Genomic DNA, 27,899 nt, shown 5'->3' with positions numbered 1-27,899 from the left:
GATGTGAAAAGTAAACTGCAAGTAGGTGGATGTTTTTCCGCTGTCGCCGGCCTGTGTTCGCCCTAGTCCCTAGCGCCCCCAGAATTCCGTCGCGCTTTTCCTTTCCCCTTTTCCTTCTTGAATTCTGCTGTTTTCTTGCCTGTTCGCTTTTCTTTCTTGTTGCGTCTTCTGCTTCTTTATCGTCTGTCGGCGGAGGCGGCGGCAGCGGCGATATCGCTGCGCGTCTTCTCTCTGGTGACAGCCTTTTAGCCTCTTTTCCGCTAGCATCGGCGTTCCTTCGCTCCGTTCTTCCCCATCGTCTCAACCTGCTCAGCGTTCTTCTATTTTTATTCCATTCTACACCTTTTACCCGCAGCCCGCGGTCCACATCAACTCTGGTTCGCTTTCGCCCGCGCTTCCCTTTTTTTCGTTCTCAGGTGCCCGCGCAAGTTTCTTCATTCTCACTGTTGTCCACTGTTACCTGTGCCTTCGCGCTTCCGAGTCGTTTCGTTGTCCATTGTTTTGTGCCCTAACGGTGAACCATCAGATCTACCTGGATTCGCACCGGTTAAAACTAGATAGAGCAACTGCGAGCGGCCTGAAACGGTAGCTAGTCTTAGGAAAGTAGCAGAAGTTGCAGTAGCAATGGCGAGAGTAGCCGTAGTGGCAGTAGACATTGGCGTCATAATACGAGCATCACGACAATTCTCTTTCCAGTTCGGCACTTATTTCTCTCTCTCCGTCCATTTCTTTGTCTCCATCGGTTTGCCATCTGCTTTGCAGTTTTCTTTCATGTCTCGCTAGTCAAGCAACTTGGCAATGTGTTCGTTTTCCTTCATCTCGGTTGTGGTGCCCGGTCGGTTGTAGACGCTCTTTCTTACCCCCGCTTGCTTTCTTGCCTGCCTGTTTGCTGGCTTGCCTGCTTTATTTCGCCAGACCGCTTTCTGCACAGCTGCAGACTGACAGAATGCACACCTTCGGATGGTTGAACAGCGTGAGGTTGTGGGGGTCGGGCTACCGGGGAACACGAGACAGCAAGGAGCAAAGAGAACTGAAGGAGATAGAATGAGATTCACGGGGGAACGAGAAACTGGAACAGTGAGGAAAACTTGTCGACGAATGTCTCTGTGGGGTTAGACGGGTGTCTGCACGCCAACCGAATGAACGGCATAACACTACTGCATACAAAGCACCATCCGCTTGGATCGGTGGCAGTATGGAAAGAAAAGAAAAACCCGTAACTAGAGAGGGACGAACCCCAACAGCTAGGAGTCGGGTAAGGACTAAAAGGAACACACGAAGGCAAATAGAAAAGGGGAATTGGGTTGGCATAGGCCGGCGAGGTCAGGCCAAGAGAAATGGACAGTATGAAGATATTGAAAGAACGTGAAAGAGCAATAGAAAACTAAAAGGGAATTTGCTGGGTGGGCTAGAGTGTTAGATGCAGTCGTTTTAGTTCGGCGGTGGTTCTGCTGAAGGCGCTGCTGTTAAATCAAGCGTTGTTGATGATACCGTTTGCAGACCGGTGGTTGCCGGGTTGTCACTGTCGTTATCGATGTTGGCCAGCTCATTGGCTGTTGGATATTCAGGGGGGTAATCGGCAGGCCTGTACTAGGTTCAGGACCAAGCAAAACTAAGGTGACCAGTACGGGTAACAAGGCTTACTTACTTCCTAGCACGGAGTTAGGTACACGGTTTGCGTCTGAGGCTACGGAGTGAGTAAAAGTCCGAAAGGGTTGGTTTTCTCAGACGAGCTGTAAGAGTCTGTCGCCTAACCATTCATGAGAATAGCAGTATTCCCGGTTGGGACGCTGGCGGTAACGCATGTGGGGTGCGGGGACAGACTAGATTGTAGGGAGAGAGCGACAAGCGGCAGCGGGTTACGATGGTGGTGGCTGCGCCAAGCCCACCGATCGACAGACCGGTAAACGTCCATACTGCTAGTACCAGCTGCAGGGACGATGAAGACAACTTGCAGCAGCACTTCTCACACACAGGACTCGCTAGTAGAGACCCCGCTGGGGCAGAGTTAAGCCGCGGGCGAGCAGCGGTGGCCGCTAGCGACTGCCGGAAGTAGTGTACCCTCAACGACGCTTCGGACGTGGCAGCCTCTTTTCCACCCAGCGTCCACTCGGTAGCCGGAAGTTTCAACCTCCAGCCAGGATATCCACTATAGACTGTGAATGTGGCTGTATATATCTGTGCGAGTAGGTCTGTAGGTATAGCGACTCGGGAGTGTTAGTAGGAACAAAGGGCAGGCCGCTAAAGCAACTAGAAGAGGGGGGGCGAGTCTTCTTTGATGTGATTCTTCTTCCTTTTTTTTTCTCGCTCGACGCTCGCAAAGTTCCAGTAGTAACAGTGCCAACGTTAACAATGATAACTAGGAGAGCAGAAATAGGCCGCATATGGAAGAACGGATAGATAGACGAAGTAATCAGCTGTAACAAGAATAACAACAGCAACGACGACAACGCCACCAGCCATCATCACATCAGCAATATGCTGGGTAAAGTTATTGAGCAATCTGATCGTGTTGCGAGACACAGTGAAACCAATGAACAAGAGGCAGATCATGGGAGAGGTTGGATGATTATGAGAATAAAAGCAGTAAAAAGAAAAACGTACGGTCTGAATGTTGACTGGCGAGGCAAGAAGGCGTCGTATTTCTGGCTTAGGCTGATATCGCTTCTGTCTTCGACCATCATCAGACAACGCACTACCGGTTATCCAAACCAAAACGAGATATATCTACAAACATCATCAGCGCCACAGAAAAAAAATAGCTCATAATGAAATATGGAACCAGCCTCCAGAGGCAAACGATGACAAATATGTAGGCGCAGTTATTTTTGTTGCATGGTGCCGTAACGTTCACTAACAGACTGGTATATGACTGATAGATAGATAGATTTTGGTGCTCTTTAACGAATCAGAAACTAGGATGTTCACGATTAACGGACACGCAGATAGAAAGATAGACGAGATCTTGAATTAGGATAGCTTATAGGCGCGGAACGGCTTTGCCGATCTGTTCCTACGCAATAGCACAATGAGGCGTGTCATACACGCATGTGCCCTTTACAAGCCTCAGATTGCACATGTTATCAAGGTTAAGAAAAGATCACTAGCGGCAGTATTATCAATATATATATATATATTTTGTGACCATGTGACGATTAGCATGAAGAATCCGCTCTTCGATAGATTTATTTCAACGAGGCAATTTACATAATGAAACATGTATCCAAGAAAGGTAAACGCAGCATGTAATTTGACGTATATTTTTTGTATCCTCTCTGGCAAATGGTCTGTCCTATCTGGACCACCCGTACCGTCTGTACCTCTCGTTTAAGCCTCATGGCGTTACGCACAGTTACGCCTCATTGGCTATCCATTGACGTAACCGAAAGCGCCTGACTATCGATGTCTAATAAGCTTTGACATTTACCCTTTCTTTCGGCTGTGTCGCCTCAATGTGTGCTGTTTCTTTTGTATTTTTTACTTGTTGTTCCCTGCGTACATGGTGGCGTTATGTTAACGATGGTTTAATCTAGTTACTGCCCGAATAAACTACGCCTGACCTGGACATACTGATAATTCATTTATTACGATTTTGCCAAACAGTTTGACAGAACCGTGATCTACGTAGTCCTGAGGTGGCTATGACGCCTAAATGATCTCGCACTTTGCTAACAGACTCAGGGTGGGCCAGGCAACGTTGTTGTTTATCCAAAACTCGAAATAACAAATCGGGCTTTTATTGTCTTTTGGTTGCCCCAATTCAGGCAAGGAAATACATACATTAGCTTTAACAGCCAATAGCGGTAGAAGATCTACATATATAGGGTTAAGGATTAGGTTGAAAAGAAAGTTCCGGCGCTTAAAAAGGCTTTCTTTTCCCATTTTCTCACACTTGTCATTCACTTCTAATATACGGTTCGAAAACGCTTCTACTCTATCAGCGTATTGCAATGGTGTTTTATTGTGAATGCAATTTCTCGAAAGAACTTCTCAAGGATGGCTCTTTCACGTAAAAAAAAGTGCCTTCTTGACATATTCTGTGTTATGCATTTCGTCGAGGCCAAAAAGCTGTCCGAGCAGCCTGAAACATTTGATTTGTCTACAACGCCATCACTTAAAGGACTGCTCAAGAGTAATTTCGCAACTTTGAACAGAGGATCTAGCGTAGAACGATGTTCCCCGCCCGGTTCAAATCTTCGAGTTTGAAAACGACCATCTAAACAGATTTTTGAAGGGAATTTTTTCCTTCACTCACTCACAACAACTTAGGAATCGGCCGAAAAGATGGGTTGTAGCCACACGACCATCATAAACTAACTTCAATCTCTTGGTATTTGCGAAAACTTGGACGATGGTTGAATCTCATCAGCTCTCTGGATCCAACAGCGAACTACAGTTTAGCGCTGCATCTCAATATCTCGCCTGGTATCAAGCATTATTCAGTCACAATGATCGATTTTTATCAGAATTATAATCTCCTATTGAGAAGTGTCAACAAGAACTACAGGCTGGAGCAAGTGGCTCCAGGAAGAAATCCAAGTCTTAAGATTCAGCCAGATCTTCGTTTAAAAAACTTATGCTTTCCGTTTGATGAGACTACAAAAGCCTGATTCACTGGAAATTACTTCCTGCGAACCAGATAGTTGTTCGGCACGCTTACTTGATTGAGTCGCGTAGTGTCAACCAGGGTGTTCAAGGGAAAAGACCCGACAAACAAGAACGGATCATCCTGCGTCATGATAACGCGAGGGCACACATCGTTAAAGCTAGTCTTTCTGGACTTCGAATAGGAGGTATACTTGCAACTTCCATATTCTTCCAAATATACGTCGTCGGGTTTTGACCTTTTCCATTCACTGGGCACCATTTTCGTTGGTAGCCTTGCCTTCTACACATATCATTTCAAAACGTAGCTCAGAAACTCTTTCAGAAAGAAACCTGTACCATTCTGGTAAGACGACATACATAATTTGGTTGGCAAAATGGAAGAAGGTTGTGAGCAATGATATGAACTTACATAAAATAATAATCTATCGTCACAGGAGTAAAAATGCGATGTTTTCTACTGTAAAGTAAAGAAAGCGCAGGAACCTTCTTCAATATATATATATATATATATATATATGATGACGGCATCAGTGGCTTCTGTAAAGAAAAACGTATATAAATTCGAACGCAACTATCACTGTTTCTATCATTAAATAAATGTTTAACGTTTTTACATCTAATACTGGTGTTATCTATTGATTCCGAGTTACAGCACTACAGTTAATACTATCACCCTCCCGCCACTACCACTCGAATAATGCTGTTCAAAATTACTTATGTGAGATTGCTGCATTGTTCTGTTCTATTTTAATTGGATCAATGAACTTGTTTTTATTTTTTACCAGAAACCGCGTCAATGACGTTCTCGGCGTGGGCGCTAGGGGAAGAGTGTAAGGTTTACGTAAGGACCTTAGTGGGATGAAGTGGCCGGTAACGGTTGGAAAAGCTTACAGGAAACCATGGGAGTATCTTGGCCTCTTTCCAGAAGGGCACAGACTCTGTTGGCCTAAGCTGTGCTCTTCGTCAACGCTGCTGGGACGCCGAGTCACTGCTAAAGTTCATGCCTGCTAAGTTTTTTACCATTACTAAGAATTTCAATAGGAATACATCTCCTGCATACATAAAAAAATATATCGTATACTGCACAATAGAACCGACTAGAAAAAAGACGCGGCCTCCCCTACATTAATTTATCTGCGCGGACTGTGTGCTCCCGTAGATTAACTACCTGAAAAATTTAGTCGACTACAGAAATTAGGTGTTGTTATCTGCATGACCGTAGAGCAGTTTCGAGATGGACGGCGCAACATTGTTCTTTACCGTAACAAAAACATTATTTTTATCTGCCGAAAAAAGCTTTTGGTTTGAGCTGAGCGAAAAGAAGAAGGGTCATGTGCAGCTGAGGCCAAAAATGGGGCGGAACAGGGGCGAAACTGCGCAGCACGTTGCGAGGAAGACACTGTGAATAGACCTAACGATACATCCCTGCCTCCCCTTTTTTAAGCAAAATAGAAAGGAAAGGTGATTTACTTATCACCTTTAAAAGCTCTTCCCTGTGTAACGGCTGAGACAGTGTTGAATAACGCTTACGAATATTGTTTCACTGCTAGTACTCTGTGACGCAGCACAAGGAACTGAAAGAGAGCTTACGAGCTTATAAGGTATTTTTCGAATAACGAAGGCCTTGATACGTCAGCTAACGCTGAACTAATGATTTGTACGATCTGATATATATGTATAGACGGTACCTAAGAATGTCCGAAGAATCAGATTTCGCAGGAGCCGACTTTCTTGAAATGCGGGCTCCGAATTTTATATCATTATAGCAGGTGACTCCTAGAGCCCTAAAAGGCCACCCCTGGAACCATCTGACTATCCAATACATGGATCATGACATTAGGAACAGTTTTCGGAATGGCTCGCTCGGCAGTTTTGCTTGCGCTCTGATGAGACGAAATCTATCGCGGGCTGGAAATCATTCTTAGCCGCTTCGTTAACAACTTCAACGTAGTCTTCGTAGTATATCACACAATTTATCTGTAAACATTTTTCGTAAACGCTTTTGAAATTTCCAAGATTCTACAAGGAAGTAGGATATCTAAGGGGCTTAAAATCGAATTTCTTGAAGTGCATTGAAGGGGCAATGACTCCGATTATACAAACAGTCGAAAATTTTAACACTATTAGAGGAGTTCGGTCAGCCACCTAGCCGACACACAGGATCCTGTTTCGGAGGATCGACGAATTTGGAAGGAGAATGCTAAAAGCTATTCTATGATAGGCATGATAAAATATCGCGATAACATGCATCCGCTCGACTATAGCATATTTACAACAGTAGAGGGTCGTTGAGCTGTTCTTAGCAAACCGGTGTCGTTCAGAGCCAAAAAAACTATTCGTCGTCCAATAATGGTACGTTTACTATGCCAATCAGGACTTTCGTCACAGTTAGTCACGAGATAACGCACTGCCTTCATTTACGAGATGTGATGACAACGTATGCGCAGAATGAAAGCGACACAACTTCTGCACTAAAGTTCCTTGTAAATAAGCTCGACCAAAGTGTCAGTCTGTCCACAGAATGGATGGTTGCTTTCCCTGCGATGATATGCGTCGGGTTTTTAATTTATGTTGCTTAAGATTTTATACATTTCATGTTCAAATGTGTCGTAGAGTGCTGAGGAAAAAGATCAGTATCCGAGCTGAAACGCTCGAGATTTACGATTTGAAAGGAAATGTAAAAGGCCTCAACTTTCTGGGAATCATCAAGGTTGGTCGGTCACACATGCGCAGATGGAGGGGTCAAGGAGAAAGAAACACAGTACCGCCGTTTTTGTGTTTTACATTTAACCATCTGTGTATAGAAAGAAAGGAACTCTTGGCATCGGCTATCTCGAGACGTTCCTCCTTGTATAATGGATGCGAAGACAAGAACAGAATCAAGACTACGTCTGTACGAAGGAGCAGCGATAAGCAGAAACTCGGGATGGCCGTGTGACACAATGGGTGACATTGTTCTTATCGTCTGCTGCAAGCTGGCTCAGAAATATGTCGGATTGTGTACATGAGGCTCGATAAGGGTTATTAAAAATACAAGGTAAAATGATGACTTAATCTAAGAGGGGTACCTTTTAACTAAGCACAGTTGATTAACATCTACAGAATAAATAAAACATGGCATTATCGCAAATCCAGTTAGGGGAACGTATACCGATAGTATTGAGTTTTAACCTTATCGATAATATGTACTTGCATCGTTTTGCGAATGCCGCTTTCGGCTGCATTTCGGCGTAAGCACAGAGACGTGCTTATTTGGGCGATGCACAATAACATTTAAAATGAAATTAAAAGAAAAATGATTGTGTCCCAGCAACTAGTCCACTACGATAGAGCTAGTATTGTTTCAAACAATTTTATGATACGCATCTGTCTTACAGACCGATTCAGTGCGTAACAGTCATATCGGTCCTTAAACAAGCCACATGTACCGTCCTGTTTCATTCAGAAGCCAAGTCTCCTAGTTGAATCCTATTACGTTAGCGCGGCTATCGACAGCAAGTATCATTAGAAATCCTATTAATAGCAGTATAGCGGCTAGGTCGGCGTGACAAGTAGGATCAACTATCAAATACAGAATGTTTGAAAAAATTTTGTTTTACGGTATTTGAATAATGTTGTCGCTAAGCAGATGATCGCTGAATTAAAAAAAAAACGGACATAAATGTCAACGAGCAGTGAAAACTTAGGTGATATGGGCACCCTTGGGCTTTGCCCTCGACCAAATTTTGCCTGTTCATCTGCTGTTATCTGAGAGAAAATATTAGATATTATGTACAATTAATGTTTTGCCCAACTAGACAAACGTTGCGTATATCTAACTGAGGCATCATATCTACGAAAACACTAGGACAAAGTTCTTTTGACCTCACTAAGGACCTATGCAGATCGCCAAATAGTCGATTTCGCCTAAACTGACCATGTAGAATTGATGCATACACAACCGATTTAACTGGAAAGGAGTATCACTTGATACATAAGTGGCAGAACGATATTGAATCTACCCTAGTTTTAAAACGGCTTATAAAAATATATAATAATTTTACTTTTGGTTTTTAATACTGGCCTATTTCGCAAAGATTGACAACAGTAATCTATCTAACTGGATACGTCTTATCACGATCTACAGCAGAACATCGTAGCGCAGGAGGCTAATCCGTAAAGAACATTCTCAAATTTACTTCTTGAATGCTCGATACAATATATCAGTGCTTACCACGAAAGCGACGATTTGAAGTCTCCTACGTCTGTCGCACCCTTTGTTCGATCAGCTAACAAAACCTTACTGACGCTTAGAGGTCGCACGTAGATCTCAACTACAAGTAGGGACTTTCAATGCTTGTCCGAGCTCCATGCTTCCGTGCAGCTAGCGTCTGTGGCATTGAACGGTGCGCAGTAATGCGACAAAAGTGCGTTTTTCCTTCATGATTTCCTTCTGGTTAAATTTAGGCACATCCAACGCTGGGAACTAACCTCGTCTTAAGTTCTCCTAGTTTCGCTGCCGCCGCCATTGCCATTAAACTCGTCGAAGTTCCAGCGTAGCCAAAGTTTTTATGGAGTTTTTACATTGCGTCGTGACGTTAGATCACCGTGTCGCGTATACGGCTTACTTGCAGATGGCAATCGGCAGAGTCGGCCCCAAGGCGGCTAGGGCCGTGTCCACAAATATATACGAACTCTTACACGTACTTAACCGCGCACCCCAACTAGTCCACCCCTTATTTTTTCTTTCTGTTACTCCCCTCTATCTATCGACGTGGTGTTACGCGACCGTGGATGAGCAAGCCGGGGAAACGTTATCCGATAAGGCTGAACCCAATGTGTGATTTGGCTTCATTGGCTCGACTGTTTCCCCCCTTCTCCCCCGTATCACAGTGGCAACACTCTGCAGCTCTACAAAAGACTATAGCGTCAATAACAACAGCAACAACAACACGAGTTTCTTATTTTCTCCAACGACCGGGAAAGAAAGGTTGATGTGAGTGGTGCTGGGATCCAGCTGTGTGTATTTGCCCTTGTAGCGTTTAGGTGTTCGTTGCTTCCCTGCACAGAGCAATGGGTGTGCCTCGACCTGTGACCTGGCAGGCGGCAGGCCGCGAAGACGAGAGTGAAGGCAGGAAGAGACACAGTTTGTCGCATTCGTGAGACACAGGACACGAAAGGCAGTTCAGGACGAAGGCCTAACGTAAGCGAACCGGGTAGGGATTGTTAAACTTTGCACCTTTGCACCGACACCCTGCCAATGCAGGCCGAGGTGGAGGAAATGGCACCGCGCCTGAACTGGGCTGGTCCTTCGACAAGCTTCCTGTGTAATACTGCTGGCCGAGAGTGAAAGTTCAGTTTTTGTCACCTTTTGCGAGCACATGGACTTTTGAGAAGTTTGTTGTTCAAGAAATTGGTAAGAAAGAAATTTGAAGGAATGGGTAGTCAGTCACCATTCGTTTTTAAGGATGAGCAAAACGTCATGTTACGCAATTAATTTCAATTAAACTTGGAAAAGCTTTGAAAGTCAATTCTGATAATTCAACTGTTATCTTGCGTGCAGGCATAAAGAGCGAACGATAGAAAAAAATGACTGAAGAAAGAAGCGACAGAACGAAAAAAGTCTTTTTTTTGGGCAGGGTCGTTTTTGTTGCTATCAAAGCTGCTTTAAGAAAAAATTACAGCTTTCATGCAAATTCATATGCTCCAAATAACTCAGTTCACCTAAGAGAAGATATCCTAGACATTTTGTATATTTCCTATTTTTTCCTAAAAGAAATTGGAAAGTTCACTTGATAGATTTTTATAGATTTCCTTTTAAACGGGACACGGCTCAATCTGTTTGATCTCTTAACAGGTCATTAAACAGAGAGCATAAAACACTAAATTTTAAAAAGACTGACCGCACAATTATGTATACAGTATTAAGATGTACCTGAAAGTAAAGAGGTGTAAACATTTATACATACGTATATATTTGCTGCACCCCACCTTACGTTAGAAAATGGCATACAAACAACCAGATGTGAGTAAGTTCAGAATCAAGGACGCCAGGAGTCACTACATGCCACCGCATGTGAAAACTGCTAAAAATAACTTCAGGCGCTCAGTCTTTCGGCACAATGCTCGTCAGCGTATTTTACACTGTCCCCCTAGCAAAAAAGTTCTGAACAGAACACGCTTGGACCTACTTCGAGTAAGCGCCTGGTACATTGGATTTTAAACGAATTCACAAAACTATGCCACGAACGCTAACTCTAGGGCTTCATATCTTTGCTCTCAGAATACAGGTCCTATGGTCGTGATTCATTTAGACTTAAGCAACATAGCATTTTTCTTGATGCGAGCTAAATCGAATTTCCTTTATTATATCGTCAGTGATTGACTTTTTGTTGTCTCTATATAAGTGACACCAGCGGTACTAATAGGTGAACGACAGTTCTAGAATGCGACGTATCAGCCATATGCTTTATGGAGTCCTTCTTTGTTACGTCTGTTGTCTAACGTGTTTGGCCTAATTTCGTAACGTAGTGTTAACCATTCTGGCCATTTTCTATTTCCATTTGCGTATCGCAGAAATCGAGTTCACCTATAAAACTGTCTGTTGATTCTTCAAAATGTCGACTGTCAGGCATTTCCAGTTAGGTGACGAAGGCCTTCTTCCGAAGGCCGAAGAGCGTGACATTCAGTAGCGTTCATGTTTTCCTGGAGCATCCACTATGCTGCACAACCTCTTTCATGGCGTTCGTAGGAAGTGCAAGCTACCGTTAACCATTATAAAAAAAAATAGCTTCGGGAAGACCGATATTTTTGGGCGAGGTTTCCATCTCGTTGTAATGTTCTATGGCAGGTACGTATTGATGATTCCATTTGGCTGTATCTAATAAGGACCACAAACTGTCGAAGGAGAGTTGCCGGCTTCGATTCCATTTTACCTTCTGCCATCTGTCATCGGGATACAATACTCAGTGCAGCATAATTATACACAAAACTTCGTCCAGACGCTTTCTAGTCTAAGCTCGTTTTGACTGCCACGGCTGGTAAGTGGGACACCACGCAATTGCCCTGCGCGCCTATTAATCGCTTTGCTCTGCAAATCTTCCTTCCATCCTTTTTATTTCCCCTGTTTGAGTATTCTCATGTGCTCCGAGATGGCGCCAGATGTTTCAACGACGCAAGGCAAGTGCTCTGAATCCTCTGCCGCTCGTCTAGCCAAGGTCTTCACTCTTAGAAGCACGAGCAAGTAGTTTCAATGAGTATTATTTTATAGCAATGCGAAGTGAATAATAGGCAGCGGTCGACAAAATAATACGTAACTACACTATCACGTCAAGTATTGTGCTAAAAGTTCTGTTACAATTTCCCGTAAGTTAGCTATAATATCTAAACAGATAGAAAACGAGTGAACATTTATCACTAAAAAGATTTACATAGAGCACCTTCGTCTGCCAGCAGGGTATAGCATTCATGCGTTGGCACATGGAAGAGTTTTCTGAATACATGGGTGCGTGTAAGCCATCTATGCGAACTTTAACTTCGTAGTTATTGCGACAGGAGATAAACGGAGGTATCCCGCAGCGTCCTGCTAAGCTTCGATGCAGAGAACCGTCGCCAGCAACTAGGTATTGCAGCAAACTGCTTCTGCAAATATTTTAGCCTAATAGGAAAATAAACAATGAGCAATATGAGTAATGCCGGTCGATCGGCCCACTGAAGGCTGCCGTTATGACCAACTAGCTGGCACACGATGCCTGAACCCAAGGACAACTGAGTCGTTATCAGTTCCTTTCGACAATTTCTATCCTCTCAATATCGACCGCCCTCTATGTTTCGAGTTTTACGTACGAGTCTCAGCTACCACCACGCAACAAAGTCTTTCGGACGATTCGAAGAAGGATTCGAACCTAGATCACAATGTGCTCCTACAATCAGCGTGCATATACGTTACTCACTAGGCTATCACTGATCTAATAGAGTATCGAGTTCCCTAGCGTATGTTAGCAGGCAGGTTGATGTAGTGGTAAAAATGAGACGGTATTGGGTTGACAATATACCATCTGTAGACATTATTAAGGCATTTAGGTTAAAACGAACAAATGATTTGAACTAAGCACCATTTTGCATTAACTTTCTTGTGTATAGCTAATTTGGAGATCTTTTGGGTTCAAAGAAGCGTTTGCCAAATAACTTCAAATAGTCCAGAAGATGAAATTAGCAAGTGAAAGGTGGCGAACTTACAAAATGAACATTCAGACTGTAAAAAATTCTATTTATTGACACGTGCCTGAATTAGGGTACATAACCTCCCTTCGAGAACCTTAACGTAGAAGTAGTTAACGTTAGAGGAAAAAGTACTAATATTAAAACCCGTCCTGCGTATTGCGTTGTCTTTGGATGTCAAAGTCAGAACATGATAGACAGTGCGAGCCTGTTCCAGGACAGAGATGGGCGTCTGATCATCCGCATCCATTGTTTATTCACGTACATATCTAGGCAGAACATTGACATTATTCTGAATTGCAAAGTCAGAAATTTTGCCACTGGCATCTGCTATCTATGAATCAAAAATAAGGAGCAGATTTACTCAAAATTGAATGATCTGTGCCTTCGGCGTAAACGCCTTCGTTTACTCACTTTTAATAGCGTAAGCTAGAAAAACCCTTGCAGGACATTCTACGAAGTATGTATCCATTGAACTTTATTGTTCTTCATACGATCAGAACTCATATGAGGAAAAGCGTAATTGCACTACCTAAACGTGTGTTTCATGGCGATCAGCTTTTGCAGGCATATTAGCCCGTCTCCCAGAATATTTCTCTTTGATCGAATATATACTTCCAGCCTTGACCAGCCTCTTTCATTTTTCCAATGCAGATCTGAAGAACATTTCCCGCTTGATGACCGTACGCCGCTGTTGACTACGAATGCGTTATTATTTTTTTATTGAGTTTGGCGCTCGCTGAACGACCAGCTATACATAGATTTGTATATACTCCATCCAAGAACGTTATCAACAAATATAAGTGCTATGTCTTACATACGGCCGAGTGCGTTAGATATGGAGGAAATCGGGTTGAAATTAAAACAGGCGAATAGCATAGACTGAAATCTGTCAGCGTTAGCTCTGACTTCCTCGAGGGCATGACCCTTGATGTCGCTGGCACGACTTGTTGGCAGGAAAATACTTCATCTAGGTTGAGATGTGGAAGGCATAATATGATAATGGATCTTTAGCTTTCAATATTCATGCCTATTCCCTACCGTGAAACAGATATAGCCATCAAACGAGTAAGTAAATTAATTACTTTACTACACAAGTCAAAAGCTAGAACGAGTTGTCTTTGCTTTACCTCGATACTATGAAGAGCCCCCGGATATTTTGGTGGGTAACGTTCTTGCCTGCTAACCTGAGGGAAATGTTGTAGTCTAGGTTTGAGGTTCGTTTCGTGCCGGAAACGAGTGGTCTGGTAGAAGGGCTAACGAACTCGGCGGATTATAATGAAATCGTTTTAACCCTAGCAGTCGCCAACGTGATTACCGATAAACCTATAAAAATATGGTTTTCAATATAGTTTTAAAATATACAAAATATGTACTAGAAAATCCGCCAACTAGGTACGTGAGCAAATGAATCCAAAAACATTTTTCTTCCGAAGTAGTTAGAAGTAGGGGTGAATTGGACTATTAGAGTTTTTTTTATTTCGTGAATCTGCGACAATTATTGAATTACGGTTGCTTTTCAATACAGCTGTGTCTGTATTTGATAGCTTTTTCTATAACTTTCCTATAGCAATAGTGAAAATCAATGCAAACTAGTAGACCCAGCTTCGGAAGGCATTAATTGTACAAAGTACTCGTATATATGTTGCTGACATCAATCAATGAACCTGCTTCCAAGTGAACTAGTCATACACGTTAGTAGTCTGCGTTTCTGTTTGTTCCAGATAAAAAGTATTCATAGGCCAACGATCGTTCACTATTATGTATAGGTTACTATTGCAGTAGGACCTAACATCACTGAAACTAATGTAATCCCAGAAAGAAAGGAGTCGTTTTTGGATCGTCAAACTTGTCTCTGATGGCTTGCATTACTTATTGGGCCTACCTCTGTAATTCGTGCCGGAAGAAAGGCTATCAAAGATACAGCTCAAACATGGACACTACATTGTTGGCAAGGGAGCTCAGTGCGAAGTTGTTCAGGCCTTTCACTACGATGATGCGCGACAATTCGTTAAGTGCATACACTGTTAATGAGCTGAGAATTCTCGTAAATGAAGGAACGTTGGAACGCGTCGAGGTGCGACAAGTACAGCCAGAATGTGTCTCGCCCATTCTTACTTCAGTGCAAAGACTGCTGACCCGTTTGCCCCAACACTGCCGCCATCGTAATGATTTCCGATGAGCACTTTACGAGAGGGTCGACGCAAACCCCCCAATTTCAGCCGCTTAATTCGCTAGTGAACAAATGTATCAATACAATACATAACATCATCTATACGCAGTTAGATCTTTATGTTCAACTATTTGCTTTGCAGTGAGAGACTGCCGCGAAGATCATTTGATTGCCTTTTGCATAAAAGGTACTTTCAGGGTGGGTACCCTTGCTAATGCTCAGTCATAGAGCGTTGCGGTATTCGCACAGAAAAATGTATCGGCATAACTTGTTTTATGTGACCGCTTAAGTTTTATTAGGTTTTTGCCAACTTTTGCTCACAGTACTTGTCGTTCGTTACCGTATCGCGGATCTGATGGCAACACCTATAAATGAATGTTGGAGTCTGATTGAATTTGTGGAAAGGCTACAACAGACGAAAGACCATCTGGGTGTAGCCTTTATCGAGCAGCGACAAGTGAGGAACTCCCTTAAAAAAATTAGATGATCCTAGTGGTTACTGTGTATTTGTAGCGCGTATTTCACTTAACAAAATTTACACTTATCCGTTCGAGTACGTTCAACGACACAAGCGGCACTTGTGGTTTAGTGCACGATAGGAAAAAGGCATTGGTTTTGCAATTAGCATTACGTTTCAAGGCAAAGGCGGGAAGGTCGACTTCGTGCATCACCCAACGGCTGTTCACCCCCAATTGGTTGAAGTCGCCTTTGAGTTTATGCGAACTGCGGAACCTAGTCTAAAACAAAAACAAGAAGACAATCTGCTAGCTGTCAACGGGCAGGGCACGGCTCGTAAACGGCAGTGTTACTTTGGACAAACGCCTTATGAAAAACCTGATGCTTCGAACAATGACCGCTAGGCTATGTTAACAGCTAAGAATAAATCGAATATATTCATTTGCCTCAAAATGAAGCGCTAGAAAATACGTATCGTTCACAAGAATATATCTGTAATGAATGAATGAATGAGTCGTATCGCTTTTGTGTGTACGGTTGACCATTCATCAGTATCAATTGCCTACAAACGTTAAACTGGACCTCTGGTAGCAAACGAAGAATTTGCAAGTCCCCGCCATAGTCAGTTTCAGTCATCTATTTAACAGCTGTTGATAAAATGAATCTTTCTATCTCTGCACTGCCAGTCTATATAGGTCAGCGTTATAACGTCAATCAATTGAGCTAACCTCGTTCTCTTTCTGTTTTCAGAGCATGCGGCGGCGTCCTCACCGCTGGGCTCCCTGGGCATTAGCATTGGTTTTGTCCTCGGCACTAGAGATCACCCTCAGTGAAGAATCAACGCTGTCAGAGAGCAGCATAATTAGCGAGAAATCACCACCGGGAGACGTTCCAACGTCTACATCAAAGTCGTCACAGTTCAGCGGGAAGTGGTACGCAGGACCAAATGCTTCGCTGGCGTTCGAATTTCGCTCGTTGCATGCCAATGGCCTCTTGTTGTACGCCGACGACGCAATTGGGCACGGTTTTTTCGTTGAGGCGAAGCTCGTTGATGGAAGAGTGACGCTTCGGTATAGATTGCCGACAGGCAGCAGCACCGGGAGTGGCGACCGCAGCTTAACGAGCCAGCAGAAGCGGGGAAGTCAACAAGGAATCACCTCATCGGCAACAATAGCCAGCCGAATCACGTTCGGTAGGTTTGCTACACTGATGAGTCACAGATGTTGCAGACATGTCTCGAACCTTGAAGTAAATCGTATACTTCACCTACACAGAGCGGAAATTCGGCAGTTAGAAAAGACTAACGACAAGCTGGACACTTCGTACACGACATTCTGTCTTCCTTATATCCAAGCAGTATTCTTGCTTTCATTTCATTCAAACCTAATATCTTGAATTAATTCATAATCGAGCTTTTATTCCTTTACACCTCGGATTGAATTTTACAGCCGTGTGTAGTAAAGCCATTTACTTTAAGATATTGAAATCGCGATACTTATACGTGGAGAATAGGCAAACGAAAAGATGGGACCTCAAACAGTAGGGGGCCAATAAGCTTTTTTAGTTTTTTTTCAAGCTTATGGCTGATATTTAGCTTTTACTTATGGTGTATTGAATCGTAAGGTAATACCACCAAGGAAATCATTAGAGAAAAGACCTACGGCACAGCTGGGCCCACTTGAGTACCCTTACATTGTGAAGCGTCAGTCCCGATATGAAGTGCTTCATGCCATATTTTTCTTCAATCGGTTGTAGTCTGCGAGTTTAGCTAAACGTATCTGGGTTCGAATAGATTTATGAAACGATAGGGTGACAATATGCCATGGTGACCATTTACTGACGCTGAGATCTAAACAAGCGATGGCTGTATGTCTATGGTTACGTATTCGAAGCGATGCGCACAAGCTGCTAGCGATGGATAACAGGGAGTCCTATTGGAACCCTACCCAGGCAATTGTTTACAACGAACAATGTCTCTTGTTCAACGAAGAGTTCAGTATTTTCGTCACCGCCAGCTTTTCCTCGTTCGCCTCCCCTGTGAGCAAATTTTCTATTAGACGCCCTATTATTAACACGGCGCATAATGGTACAGTGTCCAGTTAATGTTGTCCTTTCCCGAAGCGCTCTCCCACTAAATCGTCACGTATTTGTGCTCGTAGAGGACGCCATCAATTGTGTCGGCAAAACAAACCGTAGTCGAAATTATACAACGGTTAACTGTTATATTTGTTCCTTCAGGACGAAACGTTTCTGACGGCTTGTGGCATCGACTTGAGATGTTCCGCTCAGGTACAGAATTTACACATTGGCGATTAGATGAAGAACTGCGATCTGATGTCAGCACAGCATCCTACATAGTATCGAGTTCAACTCCGGACGCCGATGAAGCAGACGATTCCATGATGTCAGCCGACCTGTTCATGTATTTCGGCGGTCTGTCCCACCCGTGAGTCTCGACCTAATTTATTCGCACATCTGTATAGCCTTAGCATGGTAGGCCGGAACAAATACTGTGTACGTCACTGTCAAACGTACCCATGAATATTTATATTTACTATTTTTTTGGACAACCGCGAGCCGTATTAATTGAAGTTTTCCAGTCATCAGTTTGTTGACTACAGGGGCAAAGGTAGACTTCTGTCAGCATAATAATGCAATATTTTCATATTGAAGCATGGCGAATGCTTCAATTCTAGTAGCTGTTTATAGACCGTTTTGGAGTTAGGCAAATAAGAGAATACCGTTAAACACGATCCGTGTCGTTCAAGCTCAGATCGATAATTGCATGAAAATTCTTCCGTGCTTGATGTTAGATAATAACTTCGATGTAATATAGTGAAATGTTCAGCGTAATATAGTGAAGTTACAAATTTTTGGGAGGTCACAGATAGTCATTGGTGAGGCTGCTGAATGTTGAGCTCCCGCTAGAACTATATTCGATACGAAATGCCTGCAGGATGTTGCACGTTTCTAGAGTCTATATGATGACGTTATGTATGTATCTGTAATTTTTTACGGAGCGATCGTTTCCGTTCTTCTCTGTTGTACGGCGTTCCGTGGCGAATCGTAAAAAAGAGTGGACTACAGAACTATAATTTTCAGTTGTAGAACATTAAAGAAACGCATTAGTACTATTGCTCCATTTGATGACGCCATCTTGAGTTCGAATGAATGGGGCGAGGAGAGCTGAAGTCGACCACGCGCTATCACCAGAAAGCACATTTACGTCGTTTCTTCCTTTGGAAATTTAACTTGATCTATTGATCTTCTTCTTTGTGGACAACAACTGTCTTAGGCGAACGTGCATCAGTGCGGAGTATAATACGTAAAAGGATCAAGCTCGAATACGCATGATCCGCATTCTACTCTAGGCAGGCGGATTAACATTAATCTTCGATAAGTTCACAGTGACGTGTAATACTATGTGGTAAAAGTTAGAAATACGAACGAATTGGTCGCAACATAGTATGACATTAGCTGTAAGTTAACTAGCTTAATTTGAATGAAATGTACCTATAGATATTATATGTCAAGTCGGTCGACTCGTGAGGTTTGCACCAAGGACTTATCCGCTTTCATTAACTATCGACACCTCAAGGTTTAAGTACGTTTCAATTACATAAGCCACACTATACATAAACACTAGAAGTTACGTAAAACTATTCGATTACCTTTGCCGTAGAATCTAAAGCAAGAATTGTTAGAGTGTTTAACTTGAACTCAAATTCGTGTTTGTTACAGCTGTTGTCCTGCCGCATCGAACTAATCCCGTTGATTTGTTACGGTTACCGTTTTTTACGATACACACGCGTCACCGGCGGCTGACTGAGTTAATTGTCAGACTGGCAAACTCACAGTCCTGATTCCCCTAAGAATCAAGACTTTCCTGGCGTTACACTTATTCTGATTGCATTGTTGCAATCACAGATCTCGTTTTATACTGTTTGGGTTAGGCTATTGTGCCTTTTGTGTATAATACGTTGAATTGTTATACTTTTTTGAGTAGATGACCTTAGTAGTTTTTTCAGTGTGCTTCGATCGTTCAGTTATCCCAGTTCAGCGCTGGCCATTTTGGGCCTGCTGGTACTGTGAAGTTTCAACTGTTCAAATAAAAAACAGGCTAAGTCTGTTTTAGCCATTTCGCTACCCTAACCCTGTGTCCGTCGTGTAGAAGTAGATTATCTGTTATACTTATCTTATATCTTATTATTACTTATCTGTTATAGCAATAACAGTTGACCAATGCCATAGTTAGCATTAAACTCGGTTATTAAACCAAAAAAAAAATATTAAACCGTTAATATTAAGGCTCTATAGATGAACGACGATGGAACATGATGGATGACAACAAAATATTTACCTAAGTGTATAGTGTTTCCGTATGTGTATAGTACCTAAATAGGGTATCTGTGGGCCTGAAACACCCTCTGAGATGAGCAAAAGAAGATGTAGTCACAAATGAAATGCAGAAGTGCTCAAGTCTGTCGCATTTATTTGAAACGTAAGCTTTTTCTCCATGAGAGCCCTTTAAGCATTGTGCTATCGCTATTTTAATTTAGCTTCATATCTTATATTGCAATATTTATTAGAGGACTAACAAAGTATCTATAAAGCTTATGGCGATGGTTCATGATAAACAACACATGAGCTGTTAATATCAACGTAGCGACGTGCATGACCATCTACATCTATCAGAACTCTGCTTTGTTCCTTCCAGATCAATAAACACATTTGCTCGTAAAAGCAGCAATGAGAAACCGTTGACAGCTAGAGACCTCCGATTAAATTCGTGGTCCGTTCCGACTGCGTTTTTCGAGCGACCGTTCATAGGCGAACTGCGCAATATCATCCTATCCGGGCCGCCTGAAGGACCGGCCTTGACCGAACTGCGACCGAGCCACGTGCGAGCGTCGGCCGCACTTGAACCATCGTCAACGTCACAGAACCAGGACGATACAGGATTTCATAGTAACGCCGGAGGCGCGCCAGCTATCTGTGAACGGAACACGTGCGGTCGGGGTTCAAAATGTATAGACACACCAGACGGGCCGATATGTCCCGATGGAAAGAATGTCCAAGACTGCAAAGATAACCTACATAATGATCGATTTTGCAATGACAGTTACAAACGTGAGCAGACGTTCGTTATACGTTTTAACGATTAGTTCACAGGTTCAAGGAAATGGCACCCGTTGACTTAAGCATACATTAGTTTCTTTGCTTTCTATTTCTAATGTAATGATCTGAAAAATACTTCTATAGATATATATATATATATATATATGTGTGTATGTGCAGTTAATCAGTGAACGGCATGTTTTCAACCATCTCTCTGTGCTTCAATGACCACGAGTAGCAGAGAAGGACAGCCCACCGTCGTCATCGGCTGCAGCCGCTGGAGAAAACGTCATTCAGCTGAACGGGGCCGCATCTTTCCTTCGTTTCAATCAACGCGAGCCGATCATCTCCTCAACGGAAAACATATCATTACAATTTCGAACTACAATGGCAGCCGCGTCCGGCACCGTTTTGAACGATGACCCATCAAACAGTAGCACAGGCAATGGTAAGTGCCTGCTCCTTAACCTCCTTGAGCGCTACAATTATGATGACGATTATTATAAGATATAAAAACATGCATATGTACGCGAATCGTTGGCTGGTCATCGGCTGATCGTAGACGCATCTGCTGCCACAAAGCTTTGGCTAATGGTACGCAAAGCTAATACGAACAGACTGATGGATACGAGCTGCGTTACAATACTATAGTTTAATGGAACGCTACAACCCTCTATTTACTGGGCAGCTTAGCCGACGGAAAAACACGGTGCGAAAGGTAAAATCATTGTAGCTATGAGATAGCCGCGACGTGGGTCGCTATTTCAATTCTAGTTTCGGAGACAAAGATAAGATCGAAATATATAGATCACAAGATAAAGGGAGCGCTAAAATAAAGGTAAGTCTATACCCGTTCACTCCCGCTTTTGTCTCGTGGTGAGGACTACGACCCTTAGAATCATGCAAATGTATTCCTGTCCAAGTATTTATCAAACAACAAACAAATTCTGATTTCATTACGGCACGAATGCCGTTACACTTCTCGTTTTATATGACCGTAAACTGTGTGGCACTCACAGTTTTACAAGATGGCGAACTTGTCAATTCGAAGCTGGTGTTCATTCGTACGACAACAAAAGATTATGTAGATGCCTATTAAATTGGTTAACGCTCGTGTGAGTCATCTCATCAGCTCGTTGAAATCTATTTAGTTTCAATAGGCTGTGACGCGATTTCGCCAAGCGATAGCGTTTTTTCGGCACGTATACGCCATATCTCCCACTGGCCTCATTAATGAGACTGCGAACTAAAATGGTCCGCTCGATAGTTGTCAATATAAATACGCAGATGGAGCCGTCATGTAGGTCGTACTTAAATCATAACTCAAAATTGCTATTAATATTACGATTTTGTATTTGCCAGAGCATTTATAGGTATAATTGCACCGTAGCTTTAGCGCATAAATAAATTCATTAATCACAGAGGAACCGAACTATGAAAAAATCCGAAAAATTTTTATTTCGTTAAGAGGAAATATACCAGTCCGGCTAGGATTCATAATACACTTAGTTCTCTCTCCCTGGTATTGGCAGCTATCCCAATCGTAAGCTTTGTGTAGTTTGTCGCCAGTCAAGCGGCCATTTACAGATTGGCGCCCGATTTAAAACCCCTTACTCGTAGTGACTGTTCTTCAAACGCGTACTGCAGAGGAATTGTATTACGTAGACTGGCTTTGTTAGCGCTATGCAAAAGATCATAAATCCTATTCTAACAGAGAATAAAGCAACCTATGTACGGAACCGGATCTACATAATTGCTGAATTAAGATACGGACACTCTTCTTACCGTAATTAGATGTAAATGATTCATCACCGATCGTTGCCCTGTCAAATATTTGTAGGGGGTCGATTAACAAATATCCCGAATGTATCGTTACGTTGCCTTCACGAGGCTACCGGCCCGAGCATTTTTTTCTCATGTGCCCCTCAGATTCGTCAAAACGCTAAAGGGTAACAACTTTGGCCCTACGTAGTACAATATATAAACACACGTTACAGAATACTTGTCCTCTGCAGAAGGCCTCTAATGTTGGTGGGCATAATAACGGCCAGGCCCTACGATAACCAAGCAGCCTAGAGTGTTCTCGTGCTCGCTTCAGAAAGACCCTTGCTTTATTCCCAGTAACCTATAATTAATAACGATATATCAAAGCACTTATGCACAAAATCGTAGAGCCATGTTGGGTGCATATGTTGTAACACAAATCAACGGTTATTTCGTTTGAATAGGTGAAGTTAATTTCTAAGACATCGAGGGCTAATTGGAATTGTCTCTGATACCGTGAACATCTAGGCTTGGCTTTTAGAATAATAAGTCAGGGTAAAAAAAAATAGGCTCCTTGGCATGTCCAGGACTCCATCCATATATGACTGCACCTTCAAACCCAGCTCGCCGAAATGACCAATAGCGTATGATAAAACAATACTTGTACTTCCTGTTATAGTTCAATGCATCATTGTGCCGCCTTATTAAAATCAGCCTAATTAAATATGGAGAATTCTATGGAAATTATACTAATTCCTAGATGTTCCTCTTGCTGTACGTTTTTTTTTTGCCAATTACCTGAGCCCAACTCTTCGACCGCTATTCACCAACATCTTCTTTTTCTATTAGTGTGCCGATATCTCTATTAATCTGAAAGCTAGCCAATGCCCACTGTCACTAGATTTCTACTTCTACGTTGTGGTCGTTGCATTTGCTTTACTACGGACATCTTTCAACTTTGTTTACATTATCTCGTTTGTCACAAGTCAACACCCATCTGGAAATTCGTTGAACTTTCATCCTTTTTCTGACGCTCTCTGCGTTTTCTTCCAAGTTGGTTTACCTTCTTAAGTGGCTACTCAGCGTTATCCATACATTTCAGCACTCCGTATTGATCTCTCGATAAAAAGTTCAATAGCATAACTATCATAGATACCAGCATCATTACCACCTTATGATGACGCTCCGTTATCAGAAAAAGTAACAACAAGTTTCTGAACGCAACTGTTATATTCCTGGCGAATAGACATTTACAATGCCTTCATGTAGACATCGCTTAGTCGAATCTATAGTCAAACCTATCCTATGTTAATTGTCTTGGCAATCTACTCATATATGGTCCAGAAGGGACACGTTATCACAAGTGATCTGTCTGACCCAGAAACACACCTCATTCCTTTCCGATCTTCTCAGTACGTCCACAACGAACCCCATTGCCTCACACCAGTGTCGGTCACTCTCGGTGACCATTCATCGGTGCCTTTTCCGGTTACCGATACGTGGCTTAGGGCTCTATCTGTGCAGAAAGATGTCATTAATCACATATGATGGTTACTTAATTAATTAGCTTGCCGGCGCCAAACACGGCGGAAGTAGTCACCAATCGTGTGAGCATCGTTTAGAGCGACAGAATGAACACGCATGAAAAAATCCGAACGAGAAGAAGCAATAGTAGGGTAACAAGAACGGGTAAATGTGCAAGGGGTAAGATAGTTTAAGCAAAATAGCCACATAGATGGTCACATAAGGCGAGAGGTGGGCCATGCGCTACTGCGTATAAGGCAGTAAAAAAGCAACGGGCCGCGTAGAGCCTTGCTGTAATCAGTGAGGCTTTTTTAGAGACGACGAGGGGCGGGGGGCGATGGTGTCTTTGTGAAGGATGCTTTCTAGGCGAAGGGAGCTTGAAGGCGAAAACTCAGGAGCCGAGAAAGGGAATGACAAAGAGCGAGAAAGTTAGGAAGTTAAGAGAGTGGAGTGGTGTGGTAGACTTTAGGACTAGCTTGCTTGTCGCGGCTTGAACAGAGGGAACTAGGGTGGTTTGGCCGTTTGTGGGCTAAGGAACATCAATCAATAATCAATAGCTGATTATGCCTTCCCCCAGACGCCAAAGGCGCGGAGGACCTGAAACAGGCACCAGCCGCAGATGCAGCGATGCTCGACAGCTGCCGCCATTGCCTCCGCAACTGCCATCCACGTTGTCGGCGTCGGTCCCGCTACTATCGCCGCCAATTCCGTGCCGGCGGTGTCTAGGACGAAGGCTACCGTCACCCCAGGCCACTGCCGCGGCTCGCTCCTCGCGATCGGGTAAGTCGAAGCTGAACAGAGCCGTTTGTCCGCTGCTGCTGAGCCAGCCGTCACCATTGGCTGGCTCCAATAGGGCTCTCGTCGAACAGCGCAGTTAGGAATCAGGTCGATTTATATATCAATCCGTGCGTTCGACTGGTCACGACGTCAACGGCAAAAAGGACAACAGCAATAGCGATGATGGAGGACGATGATGTGGATGAAGAGCAAAACGATCCCGTTGCGATTGGTCCCCAGCAAAAGTTTCTCATCGTGCGGAGATCGGTCGTTCGTTTCTTACATGAATCGGCGGCGTCAGTCGATGCCTTCTTTGACTGATTGCTTTTACCGCATTCTGACGCTTTACCGCCTGACGGTTGAGTGTGAATCAATTGTGTATATATCACCTACTAGTGGGAGTGTCTAGTGGAAGACACTATGACTTTTGGATGCGGCCGAGGGTTGACGATTTGTCCGAAGACGTCAGACACCGACTTGATCTACTTCGCCTGTTTACTGAAATACGTCAAGCTTACTTACGAGAATGTCTGCAAGCAAAAAAATCTACCCAGTAGCAGAAGATGAGTGGTTCTGAGATACGGATCGGAATAACTGTCCCCGTTCGTAGAACAGTTATCATGAGTTGTGATGATCCAGATATTAGGCGCTCATTAAATAGTTTATCGTTGTTGGTGCTTAACCATCGTACCATTACGACAATTAAGAATTCCTGTAAAATCTAGTTCAGTGATTGGTTTTAGCTCGAATTTGTTCAGCTAAATCAATTCAATCTGCGCAAAGAGGGCTTAGGTGTACCTCAGCAAAAATTTAGATTTTTAGACAGTTGAATAGCAGTGTGAACCTCATGCTAGATATGCATTGACCTTCTGAGGGCCGCACACTCGGTCAGACTGAATCTCAACAGGAAGTAACACAATTATTCAAAGAGCTCGTAAACGATCGACGTACATAATGATATCCAAATAAAAGTAATACAAATGCAAATAAAAAAGGTCTTCGGCCGATAAATGAATGGATCTGAATAAATTCAACTGCTTAATAATATAAATTAATGTCACAAATAGGCCACGAGGTGTGTATATTTAGTGGTTCGGTTTAGGCAGAAAAGTGCACGTGTCACAAAAGTATCCGATAATGACGGAAAGGGGTCTACTGCTTATTTCATAAAAAGGATATATTCATCCAGAGATTAGAATGATCAACTGATTGATTACTTGCCACGCAAATCATTGTGGAGTGGAAAATACGAGACGCTCCGATTCCTTTTTCAGGTAACGCGAGCGGAGACCCTAGACTGATACCCTAAGGAACTAACCACTTCCAAACGAGCATTTTATTAACGCTATGGCGTGTTATGGTAAAATCGATAGATGAAACAAAGCGAGTATAATACAACATGGGTAGCAGTATCTGCTAGGCCGAAGTTAAGTGCCTGCTATTGCAACATTCTGTAACTATTTAGCCTGCAAAGGAAGTTTGATGAAATCTACTTTTGGTAGAGCCGAAGTAATCCGCAGCCACTGTTCGGGGTAAATCCGTTTTTGAAGAGGATTTCAGCAACTACTTCCAAATGACTCTCTGCGTAGAATCTATGCGCGTTTCGTTTATATGAATGAATCGGGAATATACAGTTTCGTTGCACTAAACAGGCGGAACGAACACAGTATCGCCATTAGATCTTCAGTCATTGATCCTTTGCTAGTTTAAAAGGACACTTGAAGCCACTGCTTGTTGAAGTAATCGTACTCTAAATAATCAGCGCTAAGCACCTGAAGATATTTCAGGTACATGTTACAAGGGAATGAATAACCGAACATTGTTTGATGATGCCTTTAACGGCACAGGGCTGAATTGGCCAAGCGAGTCAATTTCGAAATCCGGTCGGCAAACTTATTTTCATATATATCGTTCTTTGCTTATTGCATTATCAATAAGTAACTTCTAACGTTGGAAAGCGAGCTTTGTATGACCATATATTTTTGCGTTGTTATGGGAAAAGCGCATCTCTGTTATTACTTATTCGTTAATCTCAATAGCCCACCGTTCTTCGCCTCCATAATGAATCATTCGCCTATATAAAAATTCGTATGTAGCTTATATAGGGTCGTCTATAACGTCCCATCACACGCTAGCTATCTTGTCTACTATACCAGCTTAGAAGATAGGCTCTGGGCAACATTCACATGAGTTCACATCTGCTTGAAAAAAGGAAACGTAATATACGTATAGGTTGAGACGCGGGTACATCAGGTCTATACGAAGCCTTAGAGGCATGCGTTCAGGCCGAAAGCATTAGGGCCATCACGAATTGCGCCGACGTTTCATTGCTCGATTTATCTTGTATACACCTACATGGAAGCGTGCTACCTTTATTTATTTCGTCGTACAAATACACAGACAGTTATTCCGTATTCACGTAAACGAGCCATTCATGCGACCCGCTCGAGCCATCTTTGTCAGCCAGTCAGCTGACTCATATACGTATCATAGGTGAACGTAAAGACGTAGCGTATTGCACTACGTGTTTTTGGCAATAGCATCATTGATAAAAGTACACCGATACATTCAATCGATTCGTTTAAACTTCTCTCACTAACGCTTGTACAAATATATCGCCTAGTACATCTGTACAAGCATTACAATACATGATAATAGATTAACAATCGTTATCAGCCCACTGAGCGACTGGGCAGATCAAAGCGATCTGAAGTCCTTTTCAACGCAGAAACAACAGGATTGTATTCATAATACGTGAACATCGTTAGGCCACGTAGGAATTGGTCCTACTATTTTTACTGTGTTTTCAGCCACACTAACGTTTTCATGCTGACAGCTAGCTCGTTCTATTTAACTGAATGACTTCATCATCTGGAGTAGGCAAAAATATTGAAAAACTAACTCGTTTCACAAACATATTTTAATAGTTCCAACCTACCCTGGTGGTTTTACAGGCTCCATTACGAAACGTAGCTTTCAATTCTAGGAGCGCTTTCCCTGTCGCGAAGTTCACCATACCGACGAGAAGTTCGAAGGACAGCTGTAAGAGCAGAGGTTTGACGAACCCAGCCTCGCAATAAAAACTTGGATCTAGCCATATGAATTTGGGTCTACTAAGATCGACCATGCCTAACAGACCCAAGCGCACAATGGAGCGCGGAACGGAATGGGAGACGAATTCCTTATAATAATACAGGGTCGGAATAGGCCTGTTCGGCGGGGCGACAGATCTGTCCCGTTTCAGTAAAGCAACGGCTTATAGACATTGGGTACATAGGGG

At 42.9% G+C, this 27,899-nt stretch overlaps 1 protein-coding gene across 6 annotated transcripts in view; it reads left to right on the top strand.

Annotated features, from left to right (window-relative positions):
• The window catches only part of LOC111252432 (neurexin 1-like), a 90,395-nt gene that overhangs the window by 30,448 nt on the left and 32,048 nt on the right, over window positions 1-27,899 (top strand). For 4 of the 6 annotated variants that reach the window (XM_086992027.1, XM_086992030.1, XM_086992029.1 and 1 more), the window contains 4 exons: window positions 16,187-16,628; window positions 17,675-17,882; window positions 20,154-20,566; window positions 20,793-21,002. In XM_086992027.1, the coding sequence (XP_086848153.1) occupies window positions 16,187-16,628; window positions 17,675-17,882; window positions 20,154-20,566; window positions 20,793-21,002 (1,273 nt within the window). Of the gene's footprint in view, window positions 1-16,186; window positions 16,629-17,674; window positions 17,883-18,773; window positions 18,916-19,177; window positions 19,938-20,153; window positions 20,567-20,792; window positions 21,003-27,899 lie in introns of those variants that run through there. The other 2 variants (XM_086992028.1, XM_086992032.1) reach the window with 2 other exon arrangements.

This window comes from Varroa destructor, unplaced genomic scaffold (assembly GCF_002443255.2).
Source record: "Varroa destructor unplaced genomic scaffold, Vdes_3.0 BEIS01000006.1, whole genome shotgun sequence".
NCBI lineage: Eukaryota > Metazoa > Arthropoda > Arachnida > Mesostigmata > Varroidae > Varroa > Varroa destructor.
This window is presented reverse-complemented; position numbering and strand designations above follow the sequence as displayed.